This window comes from Botrytis deweyae (genome assembly GCF_014898535.1).
Source record: "Botrytis deweyae strain B1 chromosome Unknown BDEW_026, whole genome shotgun sequence".
NCBI classification, from domain to species: domain Eukaryota; kingdom Fungi; phylum Ascomycota; class Leotiomycetes; order Helotiales; family Sclerotiniaceae; genus Botrytis; species Botrytis deweyae.
Window position 1 is genome coordinate 30,998 of NW_024066233.1, and position 13,666 is coordinate 44,663.

The 13,666-nt window shown below is 43.3% G+C and overlaps 3 protein-coding genes across 3 annotated transcripts; 2 read left to right on the plus strand and 1 right to left on the minus strand.

The window, feature by feature from the left end:
* Positions 1-1,443: 1,443 nt before the first annotated feature.
* Positions 1,444-2,903, plus strand: EAE98_009098 (uncharacterized protein; the record flags this gene model as incomplete). The annotated part of the gene is made up of 3 exons (XM_038956719.1): positions 1,444-2,178; positions 2,232-2,425; positions 2,477-2,903. The coding sequence occupies 3 exons, from the start codon at positions 1,444-1,446 to the stop codon at positions 2,901-2,903; spliced, it is 1,356 nt and encodes a 451-aa protein (XP_038806785.1).
* A 1,440-nt stretch (positions 2,904-4,343) lies between these two features.
* EAE98_009099 (uncharacterized protein) lies at positions 4,344-6,618 on the plus strand. The gene is made up of 3 exons (XM_038956720.1): positions 4,344-4,850; positions 5,011-6,396; positions 6,461-6,618. Exons 1-3 carry the CDS (start codon positions 4,676-4,678, stop codon positions 6,568-6,570), a joined length of 1,671 nt encoding a protein of 556 aa, XP_038806786.1. The 5' UTR covers positions 4,344-4,675; the 3' UTR covers positions 6,571-6,618.
* Positions 6,619-9,992: 3,374 nt separating this feature from the next.
* On the minus strand, positions 9,993-12,059 carry EAE98_009100 (uncharacterized protein). Its single transcript, XM_038956721.1, has 5 exons — positions 11,870-12,059; positions 11,600-11,788; positions 11,493-11,540; positions 11,146-11,434; positions 9,993-11,077 (listed from the first exon to the last, which is right to left on the minus strand). The coding sequence occupies exons 1-5, from the start codon at positions 11,948-11,950 to the stop codon at positions 10,287-10,289; spliced, it is 1,398 nt and encodes a 465-aa protein (XP_038806787.1). The 5' UTR covers positions 11,951-12,059; the 3' UTR covers positions 9,993-10,286.
* Between the last annotated feature and the right edge of the window lie 1,607 nt (positions 12,060-13,666).

Genomic DNA, 13,666 nt, shown 5'->3' on the forward strand with positions numbered 1-13,666 from the left:
TCAACGATTATACATGAGGGTATCGACTTGGCAATACAAGTTGTTCAATATACAAGTGGGATTGGAAACCCCGTTACAGCTGTATTTCAGTGTAAGAATGGATTGGTCGCACGTGTGTACTTGGAAAGAAGCATTGAGGAGGGCATCGATGAATACAAGGTTCAATGGCGAGTTGTTTCAGAGCGGCTCAATAATACTGAGCTAGATTCAGAGGCTAATGTCATTGAATGGATTTCACATTAGCAAGTTCTCATACTGTCAGAAAGTGTGCAACTCCGAAGCTAGATGCACATACCACAAGATGGTAAAGCACAATAGTACTAAATTGGATCTCTTAGCAGCGGGTTCGCATACTTTCGGGCATGCGCAGCACGAGTAACCGTGGCGCGGGTGGTACTCGAGCTAATTCGAAAACGCGGGGAAATCGAAAGTAACAGTGGATGGGTGAGTGGCACGGCACGGCATGGCTGTCTGGAATTGGATATTCAGGGTAGGATCGGTCTACAGATGGTTATCTTCTACAACTATGAGGAACTTAAAGCGATTGGGCGTGTACGAAAGATTGATCGGTTCAAGAAAGCGAGGACGAGGCTAGCAGATGCTAGATTGTGCGCTTTAATGGGGCTTGACTCCAATGGAAAATGGCAGGCCAACAAGTGAAGGCAGGTTGCAGAACAAATTCTAAACGCAGTGTGCGGCAGTTCAAAAAGTACAGCTTTACGACTCAAACTTCTTCGGAATTGTACAAGAGGAGGAATCTTGGTAAGTGATGTATCAAATTGTCCTGATCGAGTTCTAGATTTATACGGGCGGCGCAGAGTTCATGGAATAATTCTGTTAGACCAACCAAATGCTCCCTTTAGCAGACCAGATACCACAGGCCATCCATATCCTCCATCTTCCCTCTTACAACCCAAAATCATGAGAACATCTCGATGGTATGCTCAAATATCTGATCAGAATATCGTAAAGTCTGGAACAATAAGTATTGTATTAAGCTCTCAAAACGAACCGATTTTGGTGTGCCTCATATTTTGTACTTAGAAGAGGCATCTAAGGACCATTCTCTTGTTATAAGAGTCATTCGCATAGTTTTGTATCTCAATATCAAAATTCATCCCAGGTCGAAAGATGCTTGGACGTTGTTCATTTGCACACTCACGTGACACTAACAAAAAGTGGTCAGGCACATGGACAACAAACAAACAAAGAAATGAGCCAGCACCAAACCGAGGATGTAGAAACTGACAGGGCTAAAACTCAGGTCAAACGCAGCATAAGCCTCCCAGCCTCTCCAATCTCCCTCGGGATTTGTTGATCAATGCTTCATCTCCACAATTGAATGAGCAGCACACTTCGAGTTTTTATGAATTAATGATTTACGATTTATTACTATTTCTGGGGATTTAATCAATGGAGAATGAGATGCGATTTCAATCCTAAATGTCATCCCCATACGATCGCAGAGGCGCACAGGCGCGTCGAGGAAATATCTCTTACTGGTTACCACTAGCTTTCACCGTTACTGCAGCCGCAGTGGGTGTAGTAGCATGGATATGGAGCACACGAAGTGATGAAGACGACGACGACGACGATGAGAATCGACCTCTTCAACCTCCAAGACCAGAATATGGTGAAAGAAATCCCGATGGCAGTTTTCGAACAGGTCCTCCTTCGTACGCAGGCGATATGCGACCGGGGGAAGCTTCATTCGGCACAACGGATCAACAACCATCACACCCTCCACGCTCTGAAGAATCCCAAGGTTACATAGCTCAAATGTCAGGCGCATTACAAAGAACACCTAGTCCGCAGCAATTTATCAATAGTGCAAGTAGAAGTCTTGCGGCAGGAGCCGCTGCTGTAGGTGGTGTTGTGGGAAGTGCTCTCTCCTCAATCCGAGAGGAAGACAAGCATGGTTTCGACGATCATAGAACATGGCAGGAGGAGTCAGTTATACGAAGAAACGCCGCTCCAAGTCCACCCATCACTACAACTACAACGCCGGCCCCAGTCTCAGGGCCAATCGAACTACGCTCTGAAAGCGCTGCAGGAGTTTCCGCAGCACCTCGAACACCAGTCAGTAACGGGAAAAGGAAGACGGTCGCCATCGTAGTGTCTGCAGAATCACACGACGATGACACTGCTTCCGAAGCGGGCTATCATCATGAATATGCGGTTTGTTAATGTGGTTCTGTTGATTCGCCAATAATTACTAATTGCTTCTGTAGTCAATCCTCTCTCATCTTCCTCGCAAAACCGACTTCTCTAAGATACGACTATTTGTTTTAATATATGCACCAGGATTAACCGAGCATCCACTAGACGCTGCTGGTGGAAGACCGGGTGGATCTCTCAGTTCCTCGTTTTCGAACATCAGCCCTGGAGATGTTCATACACCCGGGGAAGAAAGTGATAGACAGTTGTAAGCATATATCTTTTCAATTGTGAAGGTCGCCAACTAACAGATGTAAAGAACTCCGATGTTTCCTCCAAGGCCCTCGGCTCCACTTGCGTTCGGTCCAATCTACAACGAAGCATTAGGGTTGGTGGAAAAAGAGACTATGGTCCTACCATTCACTACTCCAACTGGCCACGTTCATATCCTCCGACATCTCGCACCTGAATTCATATACCTACAAGAATCTCTCGCAGGAGATAACGGATCGGTAATCAACCATCTACAAAGTTGGTTTAGAGAAGACGTAGTTCTGATCGTAGGCGCCGATGGAGGCCATGGTGGACTCGCAGATAGCGAATCCGAAGCGGAGAGTCAAGTTTCAAGAAAAAGAGAACAATGGTGGGAGAGAGAAGATAGAGTTGGTCTTGGAAGAGGCGTGGTTGTCATAGAGGGTAATCGCATCGGAGACTTTTGGGCTAGAAAGGTTCTTGGAGTGGAATAGGCAGGCAAGCGACTAGGCAGATATGGGGCGTCTTTTTCCTTTTCTTATATACCTAGTACCTTTGATCTACATTAGGGATTTTTGGATGAATGATTGATACCGGATTGGGAGCGTTGAGGTCACAGGATGTTTCTCATGATCTGACTCGCGAATTTTATGTATGATGGATATCTTCTTATTGAATGCACAAAATCATCATTCTGTTGAATACCGCCTAGGTATTGAACAAGATTCTCGTTCCTGATCCAGTGACTGGTACTTTCAACTTTGATTGCTGTTGGTTATTTATGTTACATCGCCACACCGTATCTAGGCAACCGCCCCATTCCAGCTGACTCACTCCAGACTCACACCCCCAATCCAGCCATGTTTGCATCATTTGCAGCAATCATCCTCCCCAAACAACCTCCCCTCCAAAAACTATATAAAGTCTCTCCCACGCCCGCATTCCAACTTTTCTCTCCTCATCGATTTAGCATCTCTTTGAATTTTGCTTAGATCAAGTGTAGTATCTGTTCTATCCATGTTTAACTATGTGGATCCTTTCGTCAGAAAGGCTTTTAGTTTGCAGAATTTTTTGTCGTGTCTGTTGCGAACATCTGCTTGTCAGGTGGGAGTGATGGAGGTGTCCCCGGTATTACACTGCTTCTGGGTGATGCTGATGAGTGAGAGTGAGAGATGATGATGATGATGACTTTTCGTTGCCTGGGACCTGGCGTTGCTGGGGGGTGAGGAAGAGTTGGTGGTGGAGGGGAGGAGAGGGTTGGGGAGAGGTTAGGGATAGGGGGTGGATTGTGGAGAGTGAATGGAGTCGATCGAGCTAGGGAGGAGAGAGTGTGAGAGAGTAAGGAGAGATGGTCAAGATTTAACGATTGATCAGATTGATGAGATTGATGAGATTGGCTTCACAAGCTTTTGTATATAATATCCAAGTGTAGGAATTAAAGACATTGATCCTCGAAATGTTCACCGTGCAATGAAGCTTAATTGAAATAAACCTGTTATTTTTCAGACCAGTGCCATTCAAATTCTCCAGTATATGCATATAGATCGTGGCTACAAAGTGCACTCTTCAAATGTCACTATAGCTAGCTGGTATACCATCCACTTGATGGTACTTGAGGGTTTCCATTTTGCTTCCTTTGAAGTATCGGAATGTCATTAGATGTTGGATTTGTCTGAAATGTCCTGTTGTTTCGACATTATACCACTTGGTTTATCTATGCAAAAATGAAAGATCTAGATTCCCAGCTTGTAATTGATGAAATGCCAATCGATATGTTTTTATCCATTATGTAGATTTTTCAACGGGAAGTAATCTTGAACTGTTTCGGGGTACACATCGACTTCTGCACCGGGCAAGCATTAGAAAATGTTTCTTTTTGAAGTAGAAGACCGACGAATAAATTCAACATACATTGATTCGGTCATGACTTTCAAACTGGATGAGACTATCGGGCATTAAACGACCAAATCACGTGAGTGTGTGACTCATGTGATGCTAGTTCCGACATTTTTCATGAATTGCAAAGAGTACAGCTACCAACGCAATCGCGAAATAACCACACTTTTCTTTCAGAACACATCGGGTGCAATTTCTCTCCAAGGATTTACCACCGTATCAGTCGCTCAATTTAAGTTGGATACCATACTCTAGTATAAAGTACGGGATTTTTGTGAACTGGATTCCTCTTCCGTCCACCACATCGGCTTTTTATATCATACTTATTTCGACTGGAATACCATTTTTTACGCAAAAGAAATAACCGACAATGCCTCACGCCATGCCAGCGCCTGGCTTCCAGGCCATAATTCTTTGTGGACCAGGATCGTCTTTCCCTACTTTTACCTCCAATCCAGATAAGAACCCAAAGGCTTTAATACCCATAGCAAATCGACCCATGGTTTGGTACCCTATCGATTTCTGTTATCGAATGGGAGTTACCAGTAAGTGAATTCATGCCTCTGTACTTATCATTAAAGTCTCAAAAACTCCTATGAATGAATAGCTTTGAGTGTGACGTTGAATAGAGTGGTCCGATCAAGGGCCCTAAGGCTACTGTAAATGTAGAGATTTAAGGTTCTCAGGATACTAACACTTATTCAGATATCACTCTCATTACACCACCTTCTTCAGAGGAAGCTATTAAAACAGCATTGGCTACCAATCCACATTTGACAAGTTTGCCATTGCCAAAACCTGATTTATTAGCACCCGAAGAGTTAGATCAAACCACAGGTACTGCACAAATCTTTCGATTACCTGAAGTACGGAACATCATCAAGGGTGATTTCATAGTGCTTCCTTGTGATTTGGTTTGTGAGCTCGGCGGCGAATCTTTGATAGAATCATGGATGGTAAAGGAAGGAGGTTTGGGTGGAGCAACGGGAGGAGATCACGAGGGCCCAAAAATGGCACTTGGTGGTGAACGAGGCGGAAGACGTGGTGGACTTGGAGTGTGGTACGAAACCAAGAGCGAAACGCCAATCAAGGGCGAAGAAACCGATTTCATTGCAATCTCGCCCCTCGCCGCTACATCTGTACCACCTTCGAAATCATCTTTGATTCCTCACGTCTCAAATTTGCTCTACTCTGTCCCTACAGATACCTTAAAGGATATAGTTGAAGACAAAAAAGGGCTACCAATTCGTCATGCCCTGGTACGCAGCCATTCCCGTATTCGAATGCTTAGTTCCCATCGAGATGCGCATATCTATATTTTCCCGGCCTGGGTACTTGATATGATCAGCGCAAACGAGCACATGGACAACATTGGTGAAGATGTTATTGGATGGTGGTCTAAAGCGGGATGGCAACAAGGTTTAGGTGATAAATTGGGCTTGCGGGATATTTTTGAGAAAAAAAGACCCGATGAATCCGACGACAATATGCTTGACAATGGCCCAGCAAGTGATGATATCGATTACGGCAATCTGAGTTCAACCTGGACCTCTAAACTTGAGAATCCTTCATCAAGGAAATCATCAGACAGTTCGAACGCTAGCCATGAATCAAACTTGGCCATTCCTCCAATTCTAGCATACATTCATCCTTCAAAGCCCACAGCAGAAGTATCTCCGCCAATTATACGACGAGTAGATACCGCCCCTATTCTCTTGAATGTATCCCTTCAGCTCGCCAAAATTGAAGCTATCGATCAAGTTGGTCGTGATGCCGCTTCTCCTTTCGCCCATAACAGCAAAATAGCTTGGCCAGAAGGAATCGCACAGAAGACTACGGTACGACCAGATTGTCTTTTGGCCGAAAATGTAATTGTCGAGGAGAAATGCATTATCAAGGAATGCGTCATCGGTGCAAATTGTCAAATCAAAACTGGAGCAAGATTAACTCGTTGTGTATTGATGGATGGAGTTACTGTAGGATCATCATGCACATTAACGGATTGCGTGCTAGGAAAGGGCAGTGTGATTGGGGATAGATCAGAGTTACAAGACTGTGAAGTTCAAGAGGAGTTTGATGTTGACCCAGGGAGTAAGTTCTTCGCACCCCTACTGAATTTTTGAGAGATGGTTACTAAGAATGTTTGTCGTTATAGCAAACAAGAAGAAAGACAGACTCATGAGTGCTGCAGGCTTGGGTGTAGCCACTGAGGATGAAATTCAAGAGTTCAATCAGAATGATTCCGATGGGTCAGAATCAGATTAGTTGTATAACTCCAATAAATCTACTCAAATTTACCAAGCTAAAGATATATTCTCCATGCTAATATATTCTACTTCAAGTGTGAATTTTTTTCCACAGATCCTGCACCATTTTTCTTTTGGATCTACATCGCGTTTAAATTATTTTACTTCTTCCTATCTACTATATTGATACATCAATGACGTTATTGCTCTCAAATCAGCCCTTTATTAAGAGGGAGGTAACCTAAGAAGGAAGTTTTCCATCGTTCATCAGACCTCAAATATTACAAGCTAATCCTACTCGAGAAACTACATCCAAAATGGAATAAATGCATTTCCTCATCCACGAACCCCTATTCACGCAGTGTAAAAACAAGCACTTAACCAAAAGCATCGCATCAAAGTTGAATCTTCAGTATCCCTACGTCTCATTATCTTCTCCACGGAGCTCTGCATCATCGGGCGTACTGTCTTACAACCATAGCCCGTTCTGCATACCGTGTGCAGAATTCCCAGGTCCCTTGACGGCCCGATTGGTGATCCATGCATTGAATATGCGCTCGTGGTTGTCTGGATGGAAGGCTCCTTCTGCTGGAGTGGATCGTCAGTGACTATATCATGCCATGTCGTAAATATTCCAATATAGATAGCATCCATAGCGTACCTATGGAAGCTACGTTGCATTGCATTGCTCCCTTCTCATCCTATCTATCTACCTATCTATCTACCTATCTATCTCCCCTTCTGCATCGTACATACATACCTACATACATACAGCGTTCTCACGGCGTTACGAAAATATAATTATCTCCGAATAGTAATATAGAAGTCTCGTCCCGTCCCGTGTCGTGCTGTGTGTGTGAGGTGTTCGTGCAGGGAGTGAAAGAGGGTAAGAGGGGTCTTGAGTGTGGGGTTTGGTTGGTTGTGTAGTGTAGTGACGCCTCCAACTGTTGATTTTGGGAGATGTGTGGAAGGGAAATGTTGGTATGCATTGTAACGGTGTTTTTGGATCTTTGACAGGTTGATTGGTTGATTGGTTGGTTGAGGTTTCAGGGATGGGAGGTTTGGGGGGTTTGGGGGGTTTGGGTGGTTTGGGAGGAGGGAGGGGAGATATTTGGAGGGGTTGTTTATACATGTATGCACTCTCTTTGGGGGGGAAAGGGGGCGGTTTATTTGGTTGGTTGGTTTTCTCGAGAATCTGGGAAACGATTCTGAGTAGGTAGCTAGCTGCCTTGTATCTATATGTATCTGTAACAATAATTCTCTTCTCAACTTAAACCCCTTCAAGCAGTAAAAGTTTCATCATCCACCCATAATTCCCCCTGATACTGATACATTTTTCCAAAATCCTCTCTGTCATTCCCCTTCCTCTATCTAGATTCTCTCATCCAATTCCCAAATAAGTACTCGTATTCAGGACTCGTATTTTCTCCAATATCATCCTCCCATCTCATCCCATCACATCCCATCACATCACCACCTAGAATCCTAAATACTCCACTTCCCTCTCTTACCTCCCCCCTCCCCCTAACACTACACATACATCCCCACCACCCAACCCCTCGCAGAATCACAATTCCACGATCATGCATTCCTTTCCATCTCTATCTAGTGAACCACAAATCTAAGTTCTAACCCATTATGTGCGAACGGGAAAGTACCTACTTCCCGATTGAGAAAATCTTATTGATGGGGATTGGAAAATACATGATTTGGTTTGGTGTGGTTTGCTGAATGTAGTTGGGAGATGTGTATTATGTATTATGTATTATTTACTCAGGTGGTGTATAATCATCTTTTGCGTTAATCGCGTAGTTGCTAGCTGGTAGTTGGATCTCTGGGGATTTGTCTTACTGTATTGTACTGCGAAGCACGAGGGTAAGCGCTTTGCGCGCGGGTGGATGGGTTGGGGATGTAGGTTTGTTGGGGGGAGGAGGTGGAATGGCGGTTTGTGAGTAGATTGATGATAGAGGATGTGGTGATATGTATTGCTAGAGCTGGGTGTAAAGGTATTGGAGTTGAGGTTGCAAAATTAGTATTTGGTAATAGGATTTGTGTGAGAGGTTTGTGAAGAAAGAGATAGGAAAGAGGAAGTTTGGGGGAGAGGGAGTAACTACTTCGAAGAGATTCAGATGATCGAGGGAGATGTGGAGGTATGATTGGGAAGAGAAGACTTTAATATGTTGTGCTACGCTGTGCTGTTGCTGAGACGAATCAGTTGAGAGTGTGAGGTTTTCGTAGAATGAGAATTCTATAAGCTGTCGGGTTGAAGGTACTTCCCAGTTAGAATTTTGAGAATGAAATTGAATATCTACGAATTAGTATGGAAATTCAGCAAGAGCCGTCAGTACTAGATTCACATTCACAGTCTTCCCCTTCTACTTTTCTCTCTTCTAAATTTCCCAACTGATGAAATTCCATGAATGGTACCACTCTTTTATATCAATATTGCTGCCCTGTTTATATCCTCTCCATTCCATTTACACGACCCAATATCTCTTTCCATCATCTTTCATCCTTCTTTCTTTACTCTCCATTCCAACATTCTTCTACAAATAATAGCCCAATATCAAAGACACCAACTGCCCTGCAACATTCTCTCCTCCCTCCAGATGTCATCCAAACACAAACGAAACCCATTATACTACCCTCCCCACCCCCTCGCTTCCCAATCATCTCAACACTCATCTCCCAATCACCCATCTATAAATCCGCAACCACGATAGCCTTGAACAAACCTCAATCTCAACCCCCCAAAACCCACCTACCCATCCTACCAACCCAAAAATCGTAATAAAAATACATAACTCAAACCCCACCACCACCACCACCACAACAACAACGACAACAACTACACACACCATCCTCACCACTTTCCACACATCTACAAACACCACCTAGGTACCTCCAAGTAACGTAACTTATAAACCTCCCACCCTTAAGCTCTCAACACATCTTTCAAGCACTCCACACATTTTTCAAACTTGAACTTCATCTCCCCCCCACACAAGCGTCACTAGATTTCAATCAATACCTATGTATGCATAATGTATATGAAAAGAGGGGGTACAGACGACGCGATCCAGAGATGAAAATCCAAGAGCGGAGAGAATCGAAATAAATAAGGTGGGCTGGAATCCTAGCTTGAGTTTAAGATAGGTAAGTCGATGTACAGAATTGAGAAGAGAAAAAGACAAAGATCAGTTCTTGTGGAGTGTGATGCAAACTAAAGATACGTATACAAGTTGAGATGATTTGGGAAACAAATGGCTAGAGTTTAGATATCTAGGTATCTAACGATGCATGTGGCTCCCAGATGAGAAAAGAGTGATAACGCTCATCTCTTACTCGACCATGTGTCACTAATGCATGTTTGTGAACGCAGTGCAATACACTCAAGTAAGGACAGCAATGTTCAAGTAGGTAGTCATAATAAAACGATTTCAGTTGTAACCTAGAGAGCTAGCAAAATTTATATTAAAGAGTGGTGAGTATACTGAAGCAAGAATGTCTGTAGTCTCCTTCACTATTCCAAGCTAAATTACCCCACCGCGATTAAAAATTGACCTTTCCAGATCATATTAATAACTATTTTTTGTGACCATCAAGAATTGTATCCATCGGCAAATCAGAAATCCATCCATCCATAGAACAGTGAACTCTTGAGGTCCTCGAGCAAGAAGCAACCAAATGTGATGGTGTAAAGGGAATTGGACCGAAAGGTAGATTGAAAGATGGTTAATATCGTTCAACGTACTCCTTTTTGGGATGCTTGATGACAGTTCCTGGGGGGTGATCTTCCTTGTAGAACTTGCAAGCAAATGCCATACATGTAGGTTCCTTAGGCCCAACGCTGGGGATTACCACACTTGGGCAATGATGCCCATAAATGCATTCCTCGTTATCGCAATCTTGGCCATTGACACAAGGATTTTGACGTGTTAGATAAGCAATGGCTTTTATTTCCTCCTCTGTAGCTTTGTGGTCGTGCTCAAAGCAACATTCATCGCCTTTAGAGCAAGGCCCTCGTAAATAATGGTTGTTACATAATTTATTCGAATTTGTACGTCGTTTTACCGCTTCCAATACATCTTTCTTGACATGTATTGGAGGATCCAGTCCTCTCGGCCCCGGAACCCAGCCGAGCCGAGCAAAAACATTACTTGTTACATCTGGTTTCTTAACTGCCGTTGAAGTGGTTTTACCCAACGCAGGAGATGCTACAGTGGTAGGTGGTGTGGGTGGAGGAATCGACGTGACACCTGCCCAGGTTGATGGAACAGATGCCTGACTGAATTCTGTTGTGCGATCTATCAATTTTTGAGAGCGGAATATATGTTCGAATTTGAGAGTTCGGAGGCCAACTGCAGAGAGCTCGCGGACTATTGGAGGTCCTTCCATTATTGTAATTCTATTTCGATCGTCCTGCGTAATTACTTCGTCGAGAAATGGCGCGTATCCGCTATCGAATGATATACCAAGTAATAGCTGTTTGCAATTCCAATTTCTTAGATGCCATCTAATACATTCTTGTAGAAGTCAGTACAATGATGGCCTGGTCCGAAGTGACTGTAAATCGTGGCAAGGCTATACGAACCTTTAATCTTTGAATCTGCCCTTTCTTTGCCATGACCAACATCTATAAAATCGAAATGTGCTTTTCCTTGGGTGAATCCTAGAGTAAATTCTTTAAATTTTTCGAAACTTTCAAGTGTGCCGTCTCTCATCAAGGCTTTCGATAATCCGGTGTAATTTCCGCAGACTTTTGCCATGATTTCAATCTCCTCGGTTTGAGGTCCACTACATTGTTCGAGTATTGATGCTCTGAGGAGGTTGGCTGCCTTTTTACCTCCTTCGAGCCCTTGATTTATGAGATCCTGATTGAACTATGTAGTAGCACTTATCAGCGATGATTCGGACGAGATATGGGGATGTGCAACTGACAATCATGCCATCGGCATCAACTAGCGCTATTATGTAGGGATTTCGATTCTGTTTTTGCAACGCATCAGTAAATGAAGCCGGCTCTCATCAAGCTCATTCCGTCGTACCTGCAGAATACTATTTTCGTTGATAGCTCGTTCTAAATGTTGGCTGGTCAAATTCCAATGTATTTGCAATTCTCTTCTCGATTTTCTCGAATCATCCAGATCCAGATGTGCATCGTTCAATTCTTTTTTAAGACGCTCATTTTCGTGTCGCAGACCGTTTTCGACCGTTTCGACATACATCAAAAGATCCTGATGGTAATAGGAGTTAGCATAGACAATTGGATTCCGGCATAGCAATCACATCACAGCATCGACGGCGAACCAACACACCTTAATTAATTCATCGCCAGTTTCTCTTTGCTCTGTTAACAGTTGGAACCGACGAACAAAGGCATCCATCATGGTCGTCATGATGAGTTTATGAGTTATTAATATTGCTAGATGAAGATCAAAATATCTAGACTCAAGTCAATGTGAAGTCGAGCACAAGTAATATTGAAATTAATATCGATTTAATATTTAATTGATCGCGTACGAAACTTTTTTTGAGTAAGTATGAACGCTGGAGACGCGACAGTGGGGAGTGGGGAGATTGACGCTAGGGCTGTATGTACTCCGTACTTTTCGTCCTTATTAGTGTATTACCACTTGAATGATTGATTGCATTGCGTGGGTAACAGAGAAGTGGGAATAACTTCAATCCGCTGCAGAAATATCCTTGGTACGTGATGTTATGTTATTGATGTTTTTTTCTCCTACACATTGAAGAGAGGGAAGAAGTGTACTATGGTGTGCTTGTATGTTCAAATGTCTTTCTACTTCTTTGCCCTTTAAAACCCGTGGGAAAGTTTTCTCTCATTAAGAAGATGCCATGCCATGCCATGCCATTGGAAGTATGTATGTAGGTAGTATTAGTCGGGTGTCTACCTACCTTTTGAGATTTGTTTGCAGTATCAAAACAACAGTCTCTCGTCACCCTTTTGACCCAATGACTGTACTTTTCGATTGTTGTTCTCGGCATTGTGCAGTGGAGCTTAGATTAATTGATTGGTGGCGGTATTGCATCGAGAACTTGGTGCTACAGAGTGGATGTTTACAGCGTTATATCTAAGGCCTACAGTGATGCCGACCGCGTGTCTGACAAACGAAATTGGGCATTGTCTGCAATTAGATGAAAGGGATAGATCAAGAAGTTTAGATCTAGTATGATGACCCTAGGTACCCAAACATTCCCTAGTTGTTTGTTTGTTCATGAGATGTAGAACCTATTTAATGCTCGAGTTTGTAGACAACGCAGGGCAAGTTTGATCATGAATCCCTCAATCTGGATGGAATAATTCACAAACGGATTCTCGTCAGTAAGTTTCATCAACAAGCTCTCCTCAGTGGCTATCTACTTTCCCTTTCCGGAGGTAAAGGTTTAACCCATTAGTATATTAAGCTGTCTAGTCGCTCGAAATATCAAGAGGAAACAGCTTGCCGTTGTACTTGAGTCAGAATTGAAGAGGAGGAGCGAAAGCGTGATGGGCAGTTTGCTCTCTTGCTCTTGATACCCTGGCCTGGCTCAAGCAAGTACGAAGTGGCAAGCCGAAACACCAGTACCATTAGACACTCACACCGAATTATCGTAACGTGTGCTCTTCGAACCCCAACGGAGCCCGTCGGTATCTACGATTCTCATATCTTTAATAAAGTACAGATTGAAGTAGAGTCCGGATTGTGTCAAAATTTTAAAATATAAATATTGCACACAGCTGATTACAGACAATTCCTTCTATCGCATCGTACGTCGTACACATTTTTAAGAACCGGCAGTTTACACAACCCCCACTCAATCGACTCAACCACAATTCACCATCCCATATTCAAAAGCACTCATCAATATCCCCCCAATCCGAATTCCCAAGAGATAATTATACGAACCAACCAAATCATCTGATGTCATGATTTCCTCCCCATACAAGCCACCTTGATTCTCCCCCAAAACAATGTTCTCCACACGCCTCGTGCGCCCCATTCATCTAAGCGAAACTCATCTCTTCCCCCTATCTATTTTGTGTTACACTAACAATACAGGAGTCCTAAGCGCTTGTCATTGCTTCTGCTGGTGCTAAAATCGAAAAAGAA